Genomic DNA, 24,972 nt, shown 5'->3' on the forward strand with positions numbered 1-24,972 from the left:
TGTCGTGATGCGTTCACTGTTAGGGAACGGCCCACCTGCGGCTCACCTGCCAGCCCGTCCCGTGCGTACATCAGGGTCCCAGAGTTAGCAGCGCCTTCTCCTCCTCGGGAGCTCCGATAAGATGGCGGATTAACGAGTTGACGTTTATTTCACCGAGGCTGCAGTGACGGTTAGTCCCCGCGGAGGGGTGCGGGATCAGATGCGGGATATTTACGGTTTTCCGGCTGAGGTTTTCCGGTGGTGACGCCGGCCGAAGGCTAACTTCAGCTCTCTGCTGCGGCATCTCGGCCGAAGCCGCTCTGCACGTCCTCTGACCGCAGAACCGCAGGGGCAGGATCCCGGTTTTGACACCGCCCCGGGTTTATCTGGGGTTTTATTGGTTCTAACTGTCAGGTGGGTGCACCGAGGACTAAAGGGGCCCTTTGTGGATAATTCGGCCGCAGGTATACCTCTGAGTGATGCGTACTGCGGGACTCTGATCCCGGAGAGTCTGACTGTAGAATCACATTACAATCGCCTTTTTTCTTTGAAGATAACCCGGTTTATTTTGGATAATCTCATTCTAAGCTTGAAGTGGGTAGATTCAAGACTAACGGGGACCTTTTTGGATAATTCGGCTCCAGGTAAAATCCTCCTGGGCTATGGAGACATGAGATACGGGTCGGACCAGGACCCCGACCCGAGAGAAGCGGAGCCTGCAGCGGAGCCTAGCATCAGGAAAACCAGTTTTTAGTCTCCATCCGGCTTATTCGGGATTTTTTTCAGCCGCAGATTTTGAGCCGCATGTCCCGGACCACGGGGGGTCTCTGAGGATCATCCGGAACCATGGGGACTCAGGGACCGGGCCGGAAGAGGATCCCGAACCGGGAGAAGCTGACCGGAGAGGACGATGCTCTGAACCAGATCGCCCGGGAGGTGAGGATGTTTATTAATAGACCCGCTGGTGTCGATTTGATCGATCAGGAGGAGAAATTTACATCAGAGAAACGTTTCTGTGAGTCACAGCTGGTCCCAGCTGTTTAGGGCCCAGGGCCGCACACTGCTCAGGGGCCCCTCTGGACCCCAGGCAAGACTTTATTTCACAGCAGAAGATCAGAAGCATTAAATTATTACAGTAAAATATTCATAGATCTGAATAAGGTCTAAAAAATTAACATTTTAAAATGTGTTTACATCAAAATATTAGGAACAAATCTTTAATTTTTTACTCAAATTTGAAAGTGAAATGATAAAATTACAGTATAATTTGTGTTCCTATAGTTTGATACTTTAGAATATTGTACAGTTTTACTTTCAGTATGTCACAGATCTGTAGCGGCGGATGTGGCTGCTCACTAACTGCTGATCTTTGGTTCCTCATATTTTCCATCTGACTGTGACGTCAGTCAATGGTGTATGGAGTCTAAATCGAGATTAAATCAGGAGATCTGCTGCAGGTCACGTTTGGTGTCACATCTGAGCGTTTTGTGGTAAAGACCTGATGATGATGATGATGATGATCGGGAGGAAAAAATGTGAGAACAAAAGTGTGTCATCATCATGTCTATAGCTTACTAGGGTATATTAGACTTAACAGTTACTGTATACAGTAATGGACTTCTGTACATTTTACATCAGTTTAAAACTTTGGGTGTAAGATTCAGATAATTATTTATTAAAAGCTAGACATTTTAAATGAGAATAAGGAAGAAAAGTATGTCTTTGTGCCCCCCTTTTCCCTGTTAATGCCCTATCGGCCCCCCTGGCCAAACTTTGCTAGATCCGCCCCTGCACAGTTACCAGCCGTCAGCTACGTAGAAAAAGATCCTGGTGTAGAAAGTAATATTAAATAAATTCTAACAACAGCTTATCAAGGTTAAACGTGCCGCTGTTGTTCAGCCGCTGGTTTCCTCTTTCTGGTGCAAAGTGGGCGATAAACAAAGAAGAGAGACGGACTCGCGACAGAAAAGCTGATCAGCTGATCATTGATCAGTTTCACGATTGAAGTAGCAGCAGGAGAGGGAGGGAGAGAGAAAAGGCAGTCGCTCCATATATCGGTTGTTAAGCTTAACGTGGGAATGCATTACAAACATTCAGAGATGAACTTACACACTTGCTTTACTTCTCTCTGGGATCACTTCCTCGGAGATGAAATGCTGGTTTGGTAGCAAGGCTCCAAATACACACAGCCGCTCTATCACCTGAGCACACTGCTCCGACGTGCTATGGTTATGAGCCGGAGAAGATGAATGGAAATGAAAACAACTAAAAACTGTGTGCCACTGATCACCATCATGATTGGTGATCTCACTAGTCTGTTGCAGCACTTGGGTCCCATCACATTACAGGAAAACAGCATCTCTGCATATCTACAGTACAAACCAGTTTAACTATGAGGGCAAGAACTCGTAAGTCATGATGTAGGCGAGATGCTGATTTGCTCTCATTGCCCGGCCCTGGTCAGAAGCTTTCGTCGATGTGGAGTAAACATCCTGTCATCCAACCCAACACTCATCATATTCAATGAAAACTCCCAGCATGTGTCACACCTCACTGTGGAGCTTGTTTTTGTTGTTGTTGCTGTTGCTCGGTGATAACACACAGACAGACACACACCTGTCAGGCTGATTTTCCTGTTCAGGTCGGGTCTTTAGCGGTCTCAGTAATAACTGTGCCAGCTCTCCTTTATAATCACTGCACATGTGAAGCCTGAGCTAATAGAGCCGGTCAACAACATCAGTCTAACTTTGCTGATTCCCCGTGTGCAGGGGAGCGCTGGAAGGGAAGTTTTTGGGACGTCGGTCGAGCTGGCTTTGGTTGTGGTTCTTTTCTCAGCGGGTGGTGGCGCTAGCTGTCGAGCCTCACCCTGAAACTGGTTTGGCCACATTCATTGAGCCTGAAGCGCGCACACACACACACACACACACACACACACAGCCTTTAAGCTGTGTGGGTGTATGTGTGTTCTAATCAGCAGTGTGGACACTGTTAAATCAGGCTTTTTTTCACTGGAGTCTGGTGTGACACAAATACCAACGTTTTCCCTCCCACTGACCTACTGGGAGAACAAACACACACTCTGTACGTGTGTGTGTTTGTGTGTATATGTGCAACCTCTCTTAATCCCCTGCTGAAGCACAAACATTAATCTGCATTTCAGCAGTCACAACATGACGAGCCCACTCATCTTCATCACCAGCAGACTCATCATCACTGCAGCGTAAAGACAAGGAATCTTGTACATGTTTAAATATACCATCAAATTCATGTTTGATAAAGTAAAATGTTTTTAAAACCAGTAAAAGTATAATATCCAGGAGTTTATAAGTACAAAAAAATAAACTGGTGGTACTTTTTATTCTTTAAACACTAAACTAGTTTTTGTATTATTTCAAAAAAATAAAAACATTAATTCAAATTATGAAAACTCTTTCAAAATAATTTGGTACGTTTATGTTTACAATAATGAATGTATAATATAATAAAATAATTGCATTAAAATATAAATATAAAAATTAGTTTGAAGCATTTAAAATTGATTTTCTTTTTATCTGTAAAAATGTAAATGTTAAATTTGATGTTTTCTCTTTAGATTTGGTTTTTCAAATTTCTTTTCAGTTTTGCCCGGTGACTGTGGGATATAAATAAAGTTTTCAAATTGAAATAAAATCAGATGTGATGTCAGAGTTGAGTACAGCTGCCAGGATTCGTCGACTAGTCACGATTATAGTAGATGCGTCGTTTCGTTTGAACCTTTGTAAGATCCTGAAAGACGCAGGAATAAATAGTAGGATTTAAGAGTGTAGTAACGGACTGAAACAGAAGATGGCAGCAATGCATCTACAAGGATGCCAGCTGCCGTTAAACACCGAAGAAGAAGCGGTCTCCGGTTTCGTAGCTGTGTCCAAATTCAGGGGCCGACACGACGAAAACTGTCCAAATTCGAAGACTCCGACAAATGCGGCCGACAAATGCGCCCTTCATTTCCCCAGATTTGAAGGATGGGTCGCTTCGTGGCCCAATCTATCCCAGAATTCATAGCGCGGCCCTGCTCAGTTTCCAACAATGGCGGCAGCTAGTTAGTTTTAATATTACTCTCATTATTCTTTCTGGGTCATAAAATAAATGTTTAACATATTTTCAGGCAAGAATGTAGCTGTTTAAACTTGAAATATCTGCTCAGTTTATCAAGACACCACATATTTTCAAAAGCGCTCAGATGTTTTTGGAGACGTCTGTTACCCACCAGCTCGATAGCTAGCCGGGGTTCAAGGCTCACTAGAGCCGGTGAGAACACCGAACTCCCAGGAGATTGTTTTCAAACCCGCCGCAGTCTTTCGCTACTCAGGTTAAACATGATATATAAGTCACTTAGATCAGCGGTCCCCAACCTTTTTTGCGCCACGGACCGGTTTATGCCCGACAATATTTTCACGGACCGGCCTTTAAGGTGTCGCGGATAAATACAACAAAATAAAACTAGTACCGGTACCGAAAAAAAGAAGATTTATTCATAACACACGTGAAAAGACCCAGGAAAACTGAGTTAACGATAAAAACGATAACAAAATAACGCTGAAAACCGATAAAAACCCTGAAAACCATACATTTCACACCTGAGCCTCAACTCTCGCGGCCCGGTACCAAACGACTCACGGACCGGTACCGGTCCGAGGCCCGGGGGTTGGGGACCGCTGACTTAGATAACTTAAACATGTTATTGTTTGGCTTTTTTCAGTATTTTATTTGTTCTTGAGCAAATCGGTTTGGCTGAGATTAAAGTTATAGTTTTTACACAGCTGAATAAATGTCAAGCAGACAACTGATTATCAGAAGTGTGAGATGCTCGAGAATATATTCCAGTGTCCTGTTATATTTTAGATAGCAAGGAGCAGACGGCTGAGTTTATTAAACTCCACCAAAATCTGCAAATTTCATTAAAAGTTTAATAAACTATCATCTTATCTTTATTTTTGGTTAGCACATACCTTAAACACTTCAAGCTGTAAGCTAATGATAGTTATATAAGAGCAGATGCATGCTGGTGCAATAAGCTGTATGTTTTACATCCAATGGATACATGATCTGATTAGTCGACTAATCGCAAAAATAATCGGTGACTAGTCGCCTATCAAAATAATCGTTTGTGGCAGGCCTAGAGTTGAGTGTTCTCAGGTATGTCTCAGGTGTGTGCTGACAGTTAGATGGAGGGAGTGTCTCAGGTATGAAGAGAGGTGGATGGACGACATTCCTCCTGCAGTGACAGAACACACACAGCTTAAATGTTGACAGGTGTTTGCGCACTCAGGTGTTTGCACACTCGGGACACCCAGGACACCACTTGGAAACAGCAGCTTTTCTTCTTTGGTTATTTAAGTCATTTCTGATGTTGTCACAAGTGTGGACACCTTTTCCTTTAGACATACCTGAGCTGAGGCATGTGTTATCAGGTGATTTGTGGCAGCCAATCACGTGACACCTATAGATTGATTCAGTAATTAAGATGATGTCTCCTGTGGAGTAATTGATCAGCTGGTGTCTGACTGTGATCACCTGTATTTTATAATAACGCTGTTGTTGTGCTGATAAATCTTTTTGAATGAACCTGAGAGACACACAGATGCCCCCTGCTGGACTCACCTGAAGAATCAGACCTCAAACATTTACATCAGTTTCACATAAATATATTTACTGTTTTACATTTTCACAGTATTTTAGGTTATTATTGCACGTAAGATGTTGTTTTTAATAATTTTATTTTTTTCAGATAAAATATTTTTAGGTTACAAACTTTTTTTTACTTGTATTTACATAATTATTTAATGCTTAAAATAAAAATGAAAGTTTGTAAATAAGAAGTGTTAAAAAAAAGGGAACAGAAAATGTTTCAAAACAAGGAACAAACTGTTTATTAAAATGTAGTTTTCATGACATTTTTTTTTATTTATTTTGGTGTGAATTTAATTCTTTTTTTTAAATTTTAAGCTTTAATGTCATTACTTTTTATCAGCTTTAGTTTTACATTTAGAATTTAATTTAATAAAAGCAGGAAGTGGTTCAGGTTTATGGTCTCTAACAGTGACTGATGACATCTCTGAGTGTATTGATTAAAGCTGAGAGGAGTTTGATCAAGTTATTGATCAATGACAAACAGACGGCTAAATGAGGCTTTCATTTATTTATTTATTTATTTATTTTATTTTAACTTACATTCTTATTAAAGTGACATAACATTCATGTTTTATTATCAATCACAGTTTTTTTTATTTTTTTTGTTTTATTGCTGACTCTTAGCATTTGAAACCTGTGACCCGGTAATTGGTTATTGATCACAAAATTTTGGCTGATGTATTGATCTCCGTGTGTGTTCAGGCGGAGGCGCGGCTGGCAGCTAAGCGGGCCGCGAGAGCCGAGGCCAGAGAAATCCGCATGAAGGAGCTGGAGCGACAAAAAGAGGTTAGCAGGCTTTTATTTTTTAAGAAACAATGATTATAATTGTGATGATCAACTACTGATCAGAAAGAGACGAGCTCACAAGTTCACAGGGAAACAGTTTATTTTACAAGCTTGTGAAAACAGTTTGATGCAAGGAGGAAAAACTGACTTCTTCAGGTATGTTTCAAAACCACGTAAATAAGAACAGTTAAATTTAAAAAAAAAAAAATTGAAAATGTAAAAAGCAGGTCATCTTCTCTTTGTTAATTCATTCATTCTAATGACCTTTGGCCTCAGTAAACGCTGTTCCTGTTCTCAAGTCTTATCTTATAAAATTTCAGGCTGTGCAGCAGGGCTGCATGCCGTAAAAAAAACTCAGTTTACTAAAGAGTAAGAATAAACAAAGACAGGAAGTCATCAAATTGTGTTTGTGTGAGGTCAAAGGCCAGTCTGACTGAGCCTTTAGTCACCGCTCGGTCTGAAGTGTGGAGGTAACCCGGCCTTGTCCTGCTGTGGTGAGTCTCAGAACAACTTTATTAACAGTAAATTATTACAGTGTGTCTTTTTACTGATTGTTTGTAATGATTAGTTTGTTTTCATCAGCTCTTCTGATTTTGCTTCTTATTCCAAAGATATAAAAAAATAAGAAAGGGCTTTGAATGACGGGTCATCGATCAGTGATTGACTGATGAATGAGATTCAGAAAAGAGCTGAGCGTCTTCAGCCTCTGACAAAGTAAAAAACTGCTTTTGCTGTGAAAGTCAGACAAGAAGTTAAGTAGTTACATTTCTATAAATGTGTAGTTACTTTGAAATTGTTGGAGAAGCAGACTCTGGGTTTAAAGTCTCAGCCGTTATCTCCCACTGAGCTGCAGTCTGTTTGTGTCCTCTGTCTTCATTATCTGACCCTGGACGCCCCTTTGACCTTTGACCTCTGGCTTCTCTGACCTGTTTTTTCTCTCCTCTCGTTCTTCCTTTAGCTGTTTCACAGTCATAAGGTATGAATAAGTCCTCCATTCAACCTTAACTCATTCTTTCTTTTAGTTTTATCTTTTTGGGGGAACCAGCTGGGTGGGGCTTTGCACTAACTCCACCCAGCTGGTGTCCCCAGAAGGACAAAGCAAACAGATTTCATATTTTGTCTTTGAATAGTTGAAACTTTGTCCTTTCCCCCATTTGATCTTCTCCTCTTCCTCCTCTTCGTCCTCCTCTACAGAAGTATTACGGTGTGGATAATAAGTGGGGTCACATTGAGCAGTGGATGGTAGGACTCTGTGCGAGTGTCAGGCTGACACATGAAAGCTCCAGTGGAGATAAAGGGCCGTTTCATCATATTAACTGTGCAACAGCTCATAGTCAATCATATGACTCTAAAACAAGACTCGAGTAATAATAAAACACGGTCTAATAAAAAAATACCCTTCGTGTAAGTACATAATGATTACATTTAGATAACAGTGTAGCATATTACATGAGCTGTATATGCAAAATGCAATCAATGCAATGCATCATTAGAAATGAAACAACATATTAAATGTGTATCCACAAATAAAACAGTGTAACAGAAATGAATTTAAATAGGCGTTGTATTAGAAGTCATTAAAAAATAGAAAAAAAAAAAAGAAAGAAAAAGTATCCGATTTTAGAGTTTTATAATTATAATCAATATTTTAAACAATGTAACAGAACCTGTTTTCTGTGTAACATAAAATAAATCAGCCCTTTGAAACCTCCCATGTGACTCTGGGCTGTACACATTAACATGAGTTGCATTTAAGAGTGTCACAGTTTGAAATAAAATACTAATAATGTCATTTGTTTGATATAAATATAAAAGAAAGGAAAAATAAAATTGTATTGCAAATGCCATAATTTTATATAAAATGTTGAGTTCATATTACAGGACAGAGATCATGACGATAATACATCAAATATTGAATTTAATTTTGTTAACACAGTGTGATTCAACATAAATTAAAGTTGAATAAAAGTTTAAACTTTAATGCAATTTAATGGAACGTGATGTAAGTAAAAGCAACACTGAGGTATCTTTTATATCACGTAACACAGCAGCATATTAAAATGTAATGAATATAAAAATATAAAAAAGAATAAAACAGTATTACCTTAATGTAACGTTATGTTAAAAGTCAAATAAAACTGAGCCTGAATCCAGATGTTTGAGTGAAACCAGCTGATTTTTTGTCTCTGTTCAATCCTAAAGCCTGACCCCATTTACCCAGCTCTTTTTAAAAAGCGCGTAACAACAGGAGTTTTCATGTGTCAGCAGGACGCCACTGTCTGTTGTTGTTGTTGTTGTCTGTTCTGCACGTGCTCAGACAGGCTCAGATTAACGGCCTGTTTAATCCTGTCTGATAGATTATCAGTTATCATCCTCCCAGTTACCGTTCCTGCTCGCACGTCTCTGCAGCTGCTGCTGTTTAAAATTTCTGTTTAATTCTAATTAATATTAATTTTTATATGTGTGTCAATTTTCATTTATTTTTAAATTAATAGAACATTACTTTTAACTGCTTTTTGTGTATCCACATTTTTTATTATTGTATTTATACTTTTACACTGTGTTCGACTTATCCCCTAAACAGACCTCTTTTATTACTTTTATTTTCTTTTTCTTTTTTTAAAATGAGAACTACAAAATTTTTGTAGTATTTTGACAGGCTATGGTCTGTCATTTCTCCCCCCATGCTTCTTGTTTGCATGCAGCAGCCTTCATGTGTTTGTGCTTTATTAGACCGTGCCAATGATGCAATAACCTGCTGTTTAGTGTGTTCAGAGGACACCTGCTGCCTTCTTCTTTGGTTTCAATCTTTTAACCTGCTTTCTACTTCGTGGCCTTTCAGGAGGATAGTGAGCGGTATTCTCGCCATTCTCGGAGGCACGCGTCGGTCTGTATCTCTTTCCTGTCATTTTCCTGTTTTTCTGTTTCTTTATTTTTTTAACAAATTAAAAATCACGTGTGTTACCTGTCCACTCTGACTATCACACCTCCAGTTACGACCTGTGTGGAAAGGTGCGTTTGGGACACTATGACATCATTGTAGGCATGGTTAGTTTCCACTAACTCACCAGGAGGTCTAAGTGTTTGGTCCCCTAAAATCTAAACACAAAGCAACATCCTAAGGCTGGATCAACTTCTAAAGAACATTAGATCATCCAGTGAGCTCTGGATACTTTACACTCAGGTCTAACTCAGGTCTAGTAAACTGAATGGTTTTCTCAGACCGTTTGAGTGTTGTTGTGAAGATTTTTCAGCCTGGGGATGTCATTGGTTCAACTGAACTCAATTCATTTTAATTGGTTTTTATATATATAGCACCAAACCACAGCAGCAGTCACCTCATGACGCTTTATGTTGTAAGGTAAAGCCTGTGCAACGACAGAATCAATGACGTGAAGAACTGTGCTGTCTGTTGATGCTCTGCTTGTTTGATTGCAGATCTCTGACGATGAGGAGAGGATGTCAGTGGGGAGTCGAGGCAGCCTCAGGGTGAGTTCACATCTCAGTATTTTAACCACAGAAGAAGAGTTTACTCCATAAAAACACAGTTTTTATGGACTCTGCTCAGGTTCTGCTAATGGACTGCGGCTCGTTAAGCTGCTGTTGAACAGAGGTTGAACGTGAAGAGTAGATATGAGCAGCTCGTTCAGAGCTGCAGAGCTTCATGCTGATTACTGCAGGTTATGTATAGACAGGGACGCTGCTGCGGCAGCTATAAGCAGGAAAGAGACCGGAGGCCGATTAATAATCAATAACAGCAGGAGGTTGAGTCACATTGTGAGCTTGCTCATTGTGAGGTCACTTCTTATGAAAATAAAGAGTCTGGTCGTCTCTTCCTGTCTGCAGCCTTCAGTGTTTTTCTCTGATGCTCCTCGCTGCCACGGCTACAGGGTCTGACTCTCTGACATCACTTCCTGTGGTTGTGTGTAGCTCAGTAGAAGATCAAACTGAGTAGCAGTGAAGTTAGAGCAAACCTGTCTTATGATCAAACTCATTATTGACCCGCATGCTGATTTCATCCTGATTAATCAAAACATTTAAGTTACATTGATCATTAATGAGTTTGATCAGTTTTCTAAAGATTTATTTTTACATCTTGATAAAGTGATAAACAACTGATGACACCAACTCTTTTCTTTCTTCTTTCCTTCCCTCTCTACCTCCTTCCTGTGTCTCCTTCACACTTAATTTTTGATACTCATTTTCTCTCATCTCCTTTCTTCCTTCCTTCCTTCAATCCTAATTTTTCTCCCTCTGTCCTTTTTCTCTCCTTTTTCTCTCCTTTCTCTTATTTCCTTTTCACCTGCATTCATTCCTTTTCATCCTTCGTCTTTTCCTACATCCTCTGTACCCTCCTCCTCCTCTGTCCAGCCTTCGGACTACAGCGGGTTTCTGGGTTCTGGTTCTCGGGCCTCTTCCAGGGCCAGTTCAGCTCGGGCAAGCCCAGTGGTGAGCTCTCATCTCTGGATGTCTAAGTCTGACTCTGTGGCTCCCCCTGCTGGCTGCTCGCAGCCTCACTCATTGAAGTTTACAGTAAAACTCAATCAGTCATATCAATAATCAGTGTTTCTGTGTTCAGGTGGAGGAGAGGACAGACAGAGAGTTCCCAGATAAAGTGAGCCCACTCTTAATTTTATTTTATGTTTTTAAAAACATCATATGTTTTTTAAACTTGTATAAAATTTATGTTTAATTTTTATTTTTTTTAAACTAAAATACTGTAATTTTACCAAGTAAATACATTTTTTGTTATTAATTTATTTAAAATGATCTGATATTAATTTGGTAATCGTCTTTGTGTCAGGGCTCTAGGACGGCGTCGACGCTGTCAGCAGCCACTCTGGCTTCACTGGGCGGAGCCTCATCTCGCAGAGGAAGCTGTGACACGTCGTTCTCCGTAGAAACCGAAGCGTCCATCAGAGAGATGAAGGTCACGTTTAAAAAAACATGAAATAGTTTCTTTAGTGTTTGAGTTCAATTCAAGATTTAAATAAATCTGTCTCAAGCACTCACCAGTTTTAGTTGATTAATGAATTAATGAATAATAAATAAATAAATGTACAAAGTTTGTTTCAAGGGCTTTACTGTGATAAATATGAAAAAAATAAAAACCTATTTTGTGACTGTAGGACTCTCTGGCGGAGACGGAGGAGAAGTACCGTAAAGCAATGGTTTCTAACGCTCAACTGCACAACGAGAAGTCGACTCTGATGTATCAGGTGGAGACGCTGAGGGAGGAGCTCAACGACATGGAGGAGCTGCTGTGGGAGACGCGGCGCCGCTGCGACGATGCACACAAGGTCACATATTTGTATATATTTATATTTGCAACCACGTTTGATATGAATACAGTCAAAGAAAAAGAAAGTCCATGTATCGTCATTATATATCATCACTGTGTCTTATTTATTTGACAAAAACTGAACCCAAATATAGAACCACAAGTGTCTCAGTCGGGCTGAGGTCTGGACGTTTGCGGCACCTTGTTTCTAACGGAGATTTGCTGCCGTGCTTTGGATCATCGTGCTGTTACCCAGTTTCAGCTGCGACACTAACGGCCTCAGATTTAACTCGAAAACTTTCAGTTCACTTTCTTGTCACAAGAAGGGAAAGTTGTTCAGTGCAGCATCTTGTATGATTTTGATTACAGCAGTGAAAAGCATGAACATGCAATAAATACAAAAACCGAATTATTACAGAAAAAATTAAATATACCTAAAATTTCATCTGTGAAGGTTCTCAGTCATCCAGGTCATCGTACTTATGGATCTTGGAAAGAAAAACATCTGGGCTTCTTTAAGTTTCTTGAAGACGTTTTTTTTTTTGTCTTTGAGAGCTTTAACCTCAAATGTAAAGGCTGAAATTCTGCTTACAGGCTGTGATACATTCAGCTTTCTGAAGCACCAACACCTCTGAGATTACAGCGTTCTCAGAGTATCTTACTTCCTTGTTTCACAGCGTTCTGTAACCCAGAACGCACATTTCACAACATGTGATCAGTAAAAAGGATTCAATAAAAAAACATTATCTTTTCTCTGAGACTTGCACAGTGTGATCTGGGGGTGAGTTTGCTGGGACGTCCTCTCCTGCCTTGAATGTTTTCCACTTGTGAATAATCTTTCTCACCATAGAATGATGGACCTCAGATTGTTTGAAATGAACTCATAACCTTTCCCAGATTGACAGGAAGCAGCAGTTGCTTCTCTAAGATCATTGATTATGTCTTCCTTACCTCCATGTTAACACACCTGAAACTTCAGAACTGCTCAAAATGCACCTTGGTGTTTTTTACCATGTCTGTAATTATCTTAACTGCAGATTTGAGGATTTATTTTTTTTCGTCTGCTGTTGTTGTTTATCAGTGTGTGTTTGTATGTGTTTTCAGGAGTGGGAGCGTGAGCGTCATGCTCACAGCTTACTGCAGTTTCACTTCAAAGACATGAAAGAAACTCTGAGACAGACTGAGGAGCTGCTCACGGTTGGTTAACACGCACACACACTATATTACTTTTAATTACAGTGAAGACATGTACCAGAAACAGTTGAGCACACAAAGTCCAAAAAGTGAAGCAAAAAACAGAGATAGATATGACACCAAACAAACAAATCGGTTTGTAATTCATTTGACATCTTTGTAACAGTATATAAGGAAATTATCTGATAACTTTGTACACCAGTGAATTCATACACTGCATAAAAAAAGGCTTGCAGTATAAATAGGCAACATGTCTTTGACATCCCTACAATAATATGTATTTACTAGGGGTGCAACGATACACAAAATTCACGGTTCGGTTCGGTTCAATACTTTGGTGTCACGGTTCGATATTTTTTCGATACAAAAAAATGTTCATGCCTTTTTAATTTGTCATTTATTAAAATTATAAATATATATTTTAACTCAAAAGTACAGTTTTTAAATTTAATGTTGCTGAAACAACAAAATAATAAAAAAAAATAAATCTATCTGATCGAGAAATCCCTCATCTTTGGAAAAGAGAGTTTATTACAGAGAAATGGCTCTTTCCAAAATAAAAGCTATACTATACGCTTCTTCTGGGCTATATTCTCAGCAGCATATTAAACATATCAGGTCCCCATAAGGAGAATCATGTGCTAACGGCTGTCTAAATGACTCGGGTAAAGTTTGTAGCATGCGTGCTTGTTGTTTTTGTCTGCTTCCACTTGTCTTTGCACTAGGATGATGTCGGCGTAAATGTGCAGTCATAATCGTTGTGTTCCCACTAGTGCTGTCAGCGTTAATCTCGTTAAAATGACGTTAACGCCATAACGCGGATCGGCCCGTGCTTGGGGCTGGACGGCGTCAACACGTTAACAAGCTGACTGCGCTAACGCACTAGTTCCCACCAATTGAGCATTGCGTGGCACATCCGACATACTGTTTTACTTTTGTCCATGACGCGCTTACCATCAGGGTCATGCTTCACATGAAAACCAAGATAGTTCCAAAGGCCAGATCTGAATTAGGGTGGGGGAGGTTCAATTTGCCATGTTGCAACGAGCTTAGCTTCTGTCTTGCTAGCTTGCGCTGCGCTCAGTGGATCTGCACTCGACAGTGCAGCCTAGGCCGAGTAGTTGAACGCAGATCCACTGAGCGCTCAACACAGACAGCATCGTCACAAGAAAAGTTGATAAAATAAATAAAAAAAATTTGTATTGTTCGATACATATGCGTACCGAACCGAAAGCAGTGTATCGAACGGTTCAATATCGATACATGTATTGTTGCACACCTAGTGTATATATATATATATATATATATATATATATATATATATATATATATATATATATATATATATATATATATATATATATATATATATATATATATATATATACATACATACATACATACATACATACATACATACATACATACATACATATATATACGCCTCCTCATTAGAAAACTCGTATGACGGTTTGTGTTGACGGTTGACTGGGACGTCCAGGTGCTTGTATGGGCCGTGTGGCCATCCTATTCCTCCTCTTTTTCCTTCCTTCCTCCTTCTTCTGCTCTTTACTCATTTTTACTGCTATATGCTGCCCTCGTCTGGGTCTATGGTGAACAGGAAGTGACTGACCTGCGTTTGAAGAGCAGCAGTTACAGTCAGGAAGTTTCTGACCTGCAGGAGGCGCTGCAGTGGAAAGACAAAAAAATCGGGGTATGGTTTCATTCAGTGCTTTATGATTTTCAAACTTAAGTCTGAAGCTTCACTTCTTCTTTCTTAGGGTTTTACTTTTCTTTCCTTCACTAACTCTTTACTTTCTTCCTTAATTGCTTACTTCTTTCCTCTCCTCCCCACTCGTTGTCACTCAGGCGTTGGAACGGCACAGAGAAATCTCAGACATTGTTTGCATTGAGCGTGACCGGCTCAGAGACGAGGTGGTTCGACTGCGAGATTTACTAAAGGTATCAAACTCTGAAGAGCAGCAGGAAGAGCTCAGAGTTTAGAATACATCTGATTTCATCAGTTTATCATTTTAAAACTGAGCATTAGTCCCATAAACTAACAACATATAAAAACCTTCTTTAAAAAAACAATCTAAAAAAACCCTTTGAGTTTCATTTCACCTAAAATCTCATGCATTGCACTTACACAAGATTAATTGTTAAATTGTGTTCTTATTCTAATGAACCTTGTGCCAATTTAAAATTATTTTTTTTAGGTATGTACACCCGTTAAAAAAGACTTGTTAATCAAATAAACCTTTATAAATTTGCCCTTTTTTTGTCAAATTACAGCTTTATTACACAAATTAACTTTTTAGATCCCTCATGTTTAATATTTTTATTACTGTTATTTCTCTGTATGTCCCGTTTATTCACCACAGAACAGAGTTCCAATGAACTAATGAAACTTTTAATTTCCAGTGGGTTTTTTTTTTTTTGCAAAATTGCTTCTTTACTCCTTTAAAATTAATTTTTAATTGATCAAATTGTTTAATGTTTCAAAAAAAAATTAATCTAAATAAATGCAAATGAATACATATATTTACATGAAAGTGAAAAGCTTTCATGTAAATAGCCATAGTCCATTTTAGCATAAATTATATTGTTAAAATTCAACCTATTCTACCATTCTTCTATAACTAACATTTCAACTTCATTCATATTAAGGTCAAATTATTTAATTTTACATAAAGTTTATAACTTTCTTAACATTTCGATTTGTGCCTCTAAATCATAGCTGGACTGACATTTGCCCGGTGGGCCAATGACTTATTTATTTATTTTTTTTGTAACGGCATGAACAATGAGAGGTGGTGGATTGGCCAGATGCTGGCCGATGTGTAAAAATAACTCAGTTGTCCGAGTGTCAGGTAAACTGAATTTCAGGTAAGAAGTTATGACCTGCAGTCTATCTGGGTCAGATATAAACCAAGTTTAGGTGTAGTTTATTTTTGTTGTGCTGACTTTTTACAGTCAGTTACAATAACTTGTAATGCGTGCTAGCTAGCATGACGGAGTTTCTATACAGCTGATCAGCTTTTCTCTCTTGTTTGTTTATCGCCCACTTTGCGCCAGAAAGCGGAAACCGGCGGATGTCGCACTAAACAACAGCAGCACGTTTAAGCTTGATCAGCTGTTGTTAGAATTTATTTAATATACATTTCTAGGATCAGCTGATGTTTGCTGGAGCCACAGCTGTAAAAGCTGCTGGTCATGATATCGGTTTGGATATGTGGTGAGAGGGAAACATGAAGATGAAACCAGGAGATGTCCTTACTGAATCATCAGAGCTGAACAGGTGATGGAGAAACAGGTTTACCTTTTAGGTGACATGAATGAGCTGAAGGGAAGTTATGAACTGTTTCTGAGAGACAAATAACACCAGGATCCTTTTCTAAGGACAGCTGACAGCTGGTAACTGTGCAGGGGCGGGTCTAGCAAAAGGGGGCCAGGTAGGGCATTAACAGGGAAAAGAGGGCACAAAGAAATACTTTTCTTTCTTGTTCTCATTTAAAATATCTAGCTTTTATTAAATAGTTATCTGAATCTTACAACCAATGTTTTTATCTGACATAAAATGTATAGAAATCATACATATACCAACAACACAGTGTACATCACTGTCACAACAGCGTTTCTTTTCATTCAAAGGCTTTATGGCTTTAATATCTGGTGGGCCGGTCTGTAGTCAAAATGCGCGGGACAGTTTTTTGTCCTAGTCCAGCCCTGCTCTAAATGTGAAAGTTTATTTTGAAACATGTTTTGCTAAATTACAGATTATTCTCTCTGCACTTTAACCACTTAAATCTATACTTGCAAAAAAGTTTCTTTTAGGGTTTTTTTTGTTTGTTTATTTGCTTTTCTTTTGTAGGGAAAGTGGGCGCTCATTCCTTTTGAAACTGTGTCAGTATCTAAACTCTTTTTCAACATTTATCAGCATCTTTAAACTAACTTTTTGAAAAATTAAACTAATTCAGAATTTATTCTCTAAAACTTTCATTACTTTCTTTAGTAAAATTATGATGTTCCTTTTAAAGCATTTAAAAGAGGGGTTTATGTTATTAGAATATTTATTTTAGTTTGCTGTGTTTTTAAATTTTATGGCAAGTTTCTAAAAATAATTTCTAAATCTTATGCAAATACATCGTGACATCTGTTAACTGTCACAGGACAGTTAATGTGAACATCTGTGCAGCTGTTTAAGATTTTTAAAAAGAACTGTAGGCTTTCTGACTAAATACAAGAACCAACGTTCACACACAGAGGGCGACTGGTATTGATCATGTTGCTGACTGATTACTGATTTTATGAATTTCTGCTGGACAGAAAAACGGGGTGGCCATCTCTCCTGACATTACCACCAATGGGGATGCAGAACTTGGTGGGAACGAGGACGATATAAGTGCAGAATCTGCCTCTCGACTGGCTCAGGAGTCTCCTCAAGGTGGCAGAGAGAACATGCTTGGTAGGACCCAAATAAACCTTTCATAAGAATATATCAGTGTTTGGGCGGGGGGGTTTGTTTATTTTTTTTTACTTTTTTTGTTCCTTTAATTATTTATACATTTATTATAAATATTAATTATTTTATTGTTATTGTTTTTATTTATTTGTTTTTTTGCTGTATGTCCAACTTATATTTTATGATTATGTAAGTGTACATGTAGAAGAATAGGTGCTAACTTTACAGTAGTTAATGTGAATGCAAATAAAGCATTAACTTATCAACGTCATATTATAGTTTTAATACCACAACATTTATTTTTAATGTTAGCATTTTGAAATTATAATTGTCGGAATTGCTACGATGTTTTAAAAGGTGTAATTCAGTGTGTTCATTTTTAAAATCAAGAGTACATATTTTTATTCAGGATATTAGTTTTTTAAATTACAATTTTGACTTTTAAAGTCAAACAAATTGTAACTTTTAGAATTTGTTATATTTTAAGTCATTATTATTAGTTACACAAGTTTGAGGCAGGAATATGACATATGAAATTTTGAGATATTATGAGTGAAAATTTTGAGATATGTTAGCATAAAACTGGAGTAGTTTATTTTCACTTGGCATTGGTAATTTTATTTTTGTAATGTTTCATCTCCTTTTACTTTACTGAACCATTTTCTTTTTTTGTTTGTTTTTGTTTCCCTTTTTTTTTTAATATTGCATGATGTGCATGTCTGAATGAGTCTCTAACAAACACATGCTTGTGTAATCTTTCTTTAATTTTGATAAAAAATCTCAAATGATTTCAATCGCTTCAGCATCGTATCTGGACTTTTAAAATCAGCTGTTCGACTTCATGCTACAGAAGATTAATTCAAGAATCGACGTTTAATCCCTCTGATCGCCTCCTTCCTTCATCACCAGAAGAAAGTTAATTCTCTTCTAGACAGTTAATTTATGTTTTACTTCTCTAAGAGTCAGCTGTGTTTGGTTCTCCAATGTTTCTTCCTGGTCTTTCAGGAAAAACTAAAGAGTGGGAGACAAAAGAAGGCAACAGACCACCTGAGAACAACAAGAAAAACTACCTCTGGAAGGTTCTTAAACGGTCAAAGTCATTGAATGACATTTCCACCATCAGCAAAAGCAAGTCGCTTAAACAGCCCATAGAAAGACGAAACGCAGCTGACAAACATCTAGGAGGAAACGAGGCTGCAAGAACCAAGCAACCAAGACCCAAGAGAATCAAGAAAATGCAGAGCAGGCAACATGGACATCTTCTGCATAGAAAGAAAGGAGCCAAAGTATGTATGAATAAAGAAAGGCCAGGGGCTGCTTGTAAGCTATATGAACCAAAAATGGCAACCAAACCTAAAAATGAATTTGGGCTAGTTTCAACAGCACCAGCAAACCAGGATCCAACAGAAGAGACACACTCATTTAGTGAACAGATCAGCAAAACTCAGGAAAATTCAGAAAAATGCCCCGAGGTTGTTTCACCTGTTCCCAAATCAAAACTTTTTCATCATCCTACTGAACATGTCATTCAGGATAGCAAAGTGGTACTGCTTAGTGTATCAAGTCACAATTGTGATATTTCTGGTAGTGTGGAAGAGGTTCAGGTGGACAAAGACACATTTCATGAAACAGCTCGATCACCCGAAGAACTTAAAGACCAGAGGATTCATGAACCAGCTAGACATAGTTCCTCCAAATGTGCAGAACGTAACATTCAAACATCAATATCATTTGCCCCACTGGACATCCGTGCTGGTTTGGAAAAGATGACTCAAAATATCCACCAAGGATTTGCTGGAAATCAAGTTTTTGTAGTTGAAATCTCGCAAATCTTCTCAGAAATCCTGGGATCTCTTCAAAAGTGGACTTCAGATGTGGAAAATATATTAAAGAACAAGCCTAGTCAGCACAACAAAGAGCAAACTGGCCACATGATGGATCCTACACTTAATAAACATGTGGAAAAATGTCTGACCCGACCTTTAGGCCTACTGAGAGACCATTCAGCTTCAAGGATGTTGGAAGTAGCCTCCACAAGTAAACTGTATGTAGATAATCTGGATCGTCCTATGAATGCTGACCAAAAGGCACAAAGGATCATGTCTAAAACCCATGAAATGGAAGTGGTAGAATTGTTTAGAGAAAATCCTGCTGATATAGATGAAACAACTGTAACAAGCTGCTCAGAGCCTTTTGTTTTTATCGACTCCTACTTCACTAAACCTGAAGAGGCCACAGCAAAGGTGTCTGGGTCAAATCTGGGTTCATCAACAAGTTCAAAGAGATTCAAGAGTCAAAGCTGTCATGTAGTAGCTGCCAAAGCTTCAAAGGAGTTGGTCGGAGACACTGACAGTTGTGAGGAGATCAACGAGGAGCGGGATGGCCAGCAGACGGAAATGGAGACTCTTAGAAGCATGAAATACCGCAGAAGACAGAGAGAGTCATGTTCAGACTGCAGGAAAAATAAAAAATCTGAGTGCAGCATTTCCTAAAATCACAAGAATGAAGGAAATGATGATTTAGTAGTCAGTGTTGGAGCTTTAGATTCTAAATTATTAGACTTTGAAATATCAATGAAGCATCAGTACTGTTATCAGTACTTAAGTATTTGAACTGATCAAATAAATAAAGTGAATATTTAAATCATTCACCTATAAATCTATTCTTTACTGACATGTTTTTATAAGTTGACTGCTTGAAAATTGTTTTCTTGACAGTTAATTGCAACACTGTACAAGGCTAAGCACCTGTAAACTTTAACTGCCATGAATTTGGCATGAAAACAATTACATGAAATCAATAGTTTATTTCTGTTTAAATGGGTTGATGGTAATTTTTTTTTCAGATTAATAAAACGCATTTGTTTGAAAAGAATATTTGTCTGTATTTTACATTTGAAATTTTCCATCATGAATAAATTTAAAGTTTTATTAAGTAATTTTTGACTTGAGGAAGCAGAAAGGCTTCAAATTGGTGCCCAGTACACTTAAAGAACTTAAAGAACTGATAACTTCAGAGTCAGAGTTTTAGATTAGCTTTTCAAGGATCTACATTGGGTCCTTTTATATTTTCTATCATGTTTCAGCTGCTCAGACACAACACATGCAAAGTGTGTTTGAAAACCCACAACTAGTCAAAGGACTTTACTTAATGGAGCTTTCAACTTCCATGTACAGGATTTATTATTATTCTCACATAATGCATCACTCATAATGTTCTCGGGAAGGATTGGCACAGATCTTTTCCAACAAGATTAAAGGGGCACTGTAATCACAATCAGTAAAGCTATAATGAAAGGCAGATGTACCGAATCAGTGTTTAATGTTTAATTCAAGGTTAAACCATAAAAAGATTCAGGCTAGAATAATGTGACTGTTTCCTGGACTTATTTTTTTCTGCTGTTTCAGAGTTTCGGCTGAAAAAACTTTTTGAAGAAAGAGAGAGTTTACAGGATCAGGTGAGTTGCCTGTATTATAAAGTTGGAAAGCACCTCCACTGCAGATTTGTTTAATCAGATGTTAGCCAAGTATATGAAATGTGCTTCTGAATGTGTGAACAGGTGAGGCTACTGCAGTCTCAGCTGGATCAGAGACAGAAGATCATCACAGAAGGAGTTCAGAATACAGAGAACGATGGTCTGGAGAACGGGATGGACTCTCATCTGTTAGAACTGCAGAGTGAGTCTTCATCGTTTTCATCCTTTTTAATCTTTCATCCTGTTTAATCTTCCTCATCTACCCCTTGCAATTCTTCAGTTTCATGTTTTCTGTTTAGTTTTGTCATTGTTGTAGTATTCACAAAATGTACATTGGATTTGTGAAAATGATGTGAATTCGTTGTCAGTAAAATTGCATAATAATTAAAATGATCATTAAGTTTTTTGTTCGTTTGATTTTCTTTTCTGTAGGAGATGCCAACAGACAAATCAGTGACCTTAAATTCAAATTAGTGAAATCTGAACAGGAAGTCACCACGCTTGAACAAAATGTAAGTACTGACATGCTTAAGTGTTTCCCTCCCAAATGGGTTCAATCTCAGAAATGTTCAAACAAGATAAATCTTTGGAGCGCCTTTATCATAGGTGCACTGCATGGACAGAAGTGTTTGACCACACCAACTGTAAATCCCTGTTTATCTAGGCCTCTCAGTTCCACTGAAGGAAAATGTTCATGCTTCGGCTTACTGTCACATTTTGGAAAATTCTCTACTTCCAGCTTTGTGCGAACCGTTTTGGGGAAGGTCCTTTTCTCCTCTGTGCCACTGTGCACAAAGTGAGGTGCATAAAAGCTAGAATGAATGAGTTTGCTGTGGAAGAAATTAACCTCCCTGCACACAGCCCTAATATCTGCTCCATCACATACCTTTGATATGAAGTAAAATGGAGACTGCAAATGTCAAAACATCATTGTCTGACCATAAGCCTTCCCAGAAGAGCAGGAGCTGTTATAGCTGCAATGAGGGGATCAGTCAAGATGTGTGGGATGTCATAAAAGCTCCTGTAGGTCTTTCTTGTAGCTTGGCCAGGAAACACAACAAAACTTTCAATCTGTTTAGTTGTACTCACTCCCTCCCTAAAAGTCCACTTTCATCTGACTTCATCAAGAAGTTTGAAACTTTATCTGCCTTAAATAAGACGGTTCATGTTGCTGTTGATGTCCTCAGGTAATCCGTCTGGAGGGTCAGGTGAGTCGCTATAAAGGGGCGTCGGAGAACGCAGAGAAGATCGAAGATGAGCTAAAGGTAGAGAAACGAAAGCTGCAGAGAGAGGTGAGAGCACCACCTTCTGTCTGGGAGTTGACTTTCCTTGCTTTGTGTTTTCTGGTTTCTTGAGCATGTATTCTATCTTCACTGTTTTCTATGTGAGCACTAAGGAACATTTGTTGTTTCTATGTTTCTTGCAGCTCCGCTCAGCTCTGGATCGGATTGATGAGCTGGAGGCCAGTAACAGCCACCTCTCCAAGCGCCTGGAGAAGATGAAGGCCAACCGTAATGCCCTGCTAGCCCAGCAGTGATTGCTCTTCCCATCTTCATCTCCAGAGACAATCAGACCTGAACAGAATGTCTTTGCGAGTGCTTGATTTTACTCTAAATAAGCACCAGATATGTGGAGTTTGCTGAGGCAGTGAAAACAAACCAAAACCTGAATCTGAGAAAATGAAATGTGATCTTTAATGTAGCTCTGTGAACACATGCCATCCATAGTCATGGCAGGATTTACCACATCGGACTTCAGACTGTAGCATTGTCTATCCATCAAGCCTCAGAGGACAAAAAAACAGAGCAAATCGAGCCAGGAGACACAAAAACCTCCACTGCATTAAAGCAATGTATTCTAGTTCAACATCCACATATTTTAGTTCCAGAGGTTAGAGCGAAAATCAGCATGTTGGCTCAACACTCTTCACGCCCCAGCAGAAGCTAAGAAATTCTGGTTCCAGTCAGTATGTCTTTACTAGAGCCATTTGTAGAAGCTTTATAGTACATCCATGGTTATCTTGCTTAAACAATCCAATATCGAGCATTATCTGTGGACATGGAAGTCCATATCCAGGCCATCTTTCTTGTAGAAGCTTTACAGTCTTTCATCAAATAGTTTACACATGATAGGTGATGAAAAAGGAGTGATCACTTTTTAATGCCTGTGGCCAGTTTAGTCAGTGACTGAAAGTGATTTATTTAGTCACCAGCCTCATTGTGCTTTTATCAATCCCTAAAGGCCGAGTGATGCTACCTGTACTCTGTATTTTATTGTTTTTCTTTTTCTTTTTAGAAAAGCCTCAACCTTAAGCAGCCTCAAATGGATATACATGAATAGTTGTGGATTTTGAAAAATGTTCTTGTTCATGTTAGTGAGATCTGTTGGAACAAAACCAAACCAAATATATTTATGCGGCATGACTGCAGCACGTCTTCTCACAATATATAGGTTGCCTTGAACAAAATATGTTTCAGTAGTCCATATATTATAGGGTAAAGTTTTCATGAGCATTTTTAAACAAGAGCTGAAGCAGGAAAGTGCCTATGAAATCGCCCCAAATTCAGTGTTTTATCGTCATATCCAACCTCTCCCCTGATTTTGTATTTATTTAGCTATTATCCAATTACTAAAGGTCACATTACAGAATGTGCAGACTTAAAAACAAAACTAAGCAAACAGAATGTGACCATTTATCTGTGTTTTTACCCTCTGACGCTCCTAATGCACATTAAAAACCATCAGAGCTGCAGTCGTGGTGTCCCAGTGTGGGTAAACATCGCCCACCTGGCCCTCCAGGTGTGTTAAAACAAACTCTACATCTGCCTCATCAGCATCCATCTGTGTGCAGTGTGGCACTACCTCTTCTCCAACACTTGGGGGCGCAGTTTCCCTCAGAGACTTGACCAGTTTTGGGCAGATTGATAGAAATTATATATATATATATATATATATATATATATATATATATATATATATATATATATATATATATATATATTATATTTTCTTGGTAATGGATTTCTTTTCTTTCTTTCTGTTTTCAGATAGCACCAGACTCCTTGTTTGGTGTTTGTAATATTTTAAGTCAGATTTTTTTTTTCAGTTTGGTGGGGCCAGATGGTGTTGGACAGGAACCTAACCCAGATAGCAGTGCCCAGCCCCACCCAGTATGTTTTATTGATGGAACCAGGCAACAGAAGGAGGTGTGGCCACAGTGGAGGAGGTCATCTTGTGTCTCTGTGTTGGATTTTGGGACTTTTCTTGGCACTTGGGATGTTAAATCACCAGCTTGTAAATGTAATTAATCAATGAATGAATGAATGGATGAAGAGTTTGAATTGCTGTTTTGATCCAGTGAGAGGGATTTTCTACGGCAGCACCTATGTTTGTCTCTCTAGGTGTTGAAGGATGTTTGGTTCAAACTCTTCAAGTGTTAATCTGATAATCAATAATCTCTGATGTTTTTGTGAATGTACGGGTCGCTGCCTGCTGAGCAGAAATCATCAATACAAGCTGATCCTGATCATTCAGTGTGCAATATTTTATCTCATGTTTGGGGAAACTTTCATCTATTTTATTGTATCGGCTGTCCTATTGATTAGGATGAGGGGTGTCAATATATCAGTCAGTGGGGTTTTATTGATTTTATTGATCAGTGTGATGGAGTATTCAATTAAACTCATGCAATATCTCATTGTGTTTGTGGTGTCTGTGAATGAACAAGCCTTCTCAGTTAAAATCCACCATCCAATTGCCTGTAGTATTAAACTGGATCGGCTTGAGGGACGTGACCTTCTGCTGTTTGTCATCTCACTGTAAGGTGACTCATAACACTAATGGACAGGTCGCTTCCAGGCCGCTGACTGGACTTCTTTGCCGGCGCAGACGGCCTCCGAACCGGTTTTGTCGATGCCGCTGCCTTCCCCACGGCTGGCCTCCGGACCTGTTTTGTCTCTGTCGTCGGCCTCCGGGTCGGCCACCTGAACTGCTCGGACTTGTGTGTTGTTGGCCCCCGGGTCGGCCTCCTGAACTGTCTCAGTGGACTCTGTTTTGGGTATGCTTCGATAAAATTCAGTTAAAATGACAAACAGTATAATTGGAACAGTTGCATGTTATGGA

General features: G+C 38.8%; 2 protein-coding genes across 11 annotated transcripts in view; one reads left to right on the forward strand and one right to left on the reverse strand.

Moving 5' to 3' along the window:
• LOC134620335 (NLR family CARD domain-containing protein 3-like) overlaps positions 1 to 24,972 on the reverse strand; it is a 156,961-nt gene that overhangs the window by 112,996 nt on the left and 18,993 nt on the right. The window lies entirely within an intron of this gene.
• lrrfip1b (leucine rich repeat (in FLII) interacting protein 1b) lies at positions 10 to 23,776 on the forward strand. 10 transcript variants are annotated; one of them, XM_063466508.1, is made up of 20 exons: positions 29 to 915; positions 6,352 to 6,435; positions 7,394 to 7,411; positions 7,630 to 7,677; positions 9,278 to 9,322; positions 9,874 to 9,924; positions 10,282 to 10,326; positions 10,807 to 10,884; positions 11,015 to 11,050; positions 11,240 to 11,365; positions 11,565 to 11,735; positions 12,821 to 12,913; positions 14,532 to 14,624; positions 14,780 to 14,872; positions 17,240 to 17,378; positions 20,783 to 20,832; positions 20,935 to 21,052; positions 21,283 to 21,362; positions 22,038 to 22,142; positions 22,277 to 23,776. In XM_063466508.1, the coding sequence occupies exons 1-20, from the start codon at positions 826 to 828 to the stop codon at positions 22,385 to 22,387; spliced, it is 1,674 nt and encodes a 557-aa protein (XP_063322578.1). In that variant the 5' UTR covers positions 29 to 825; the 3' UTR covers positions 22,388 to 23,776. The 10 variants fall into 10 exon arrangements, with proteins under 10 accessions (XP_063322587.1, XP_063322588.1, XP_063322578.1 ...); XM_063466510.1 differs by lacking the exon at positions 10,282 to 10,326 and having other exon boundaries at positions 31 to 915; XM_063466517.1 differs by lacking the exons at positions 21,283 to 21,362; positions 22,038 to 22,142; positions 22,277 to 23,776 and adding an exon at positions 18,381 to 18,661 and having other exon boundaries at positions 10 to 915; positions 20,935 to 21,044.

This window comes from Pelmatolapia mariae, linkage group LG23 (genome assembly GCF_036321145.2).
Source record: "Pelmatolapia mariae isolate MD_Pm_ZW linkage group LG23, Pm_UMD_F_2, whole genome shotgun sequence".
Taxonomy (NCBI): domain Eukaryota; kingdom Metazoa; phylum Chordata; class Actinopteri; order Cichliformes; family Cichlidae; genus Pelmatolapia; species Pelmatolapia mariae.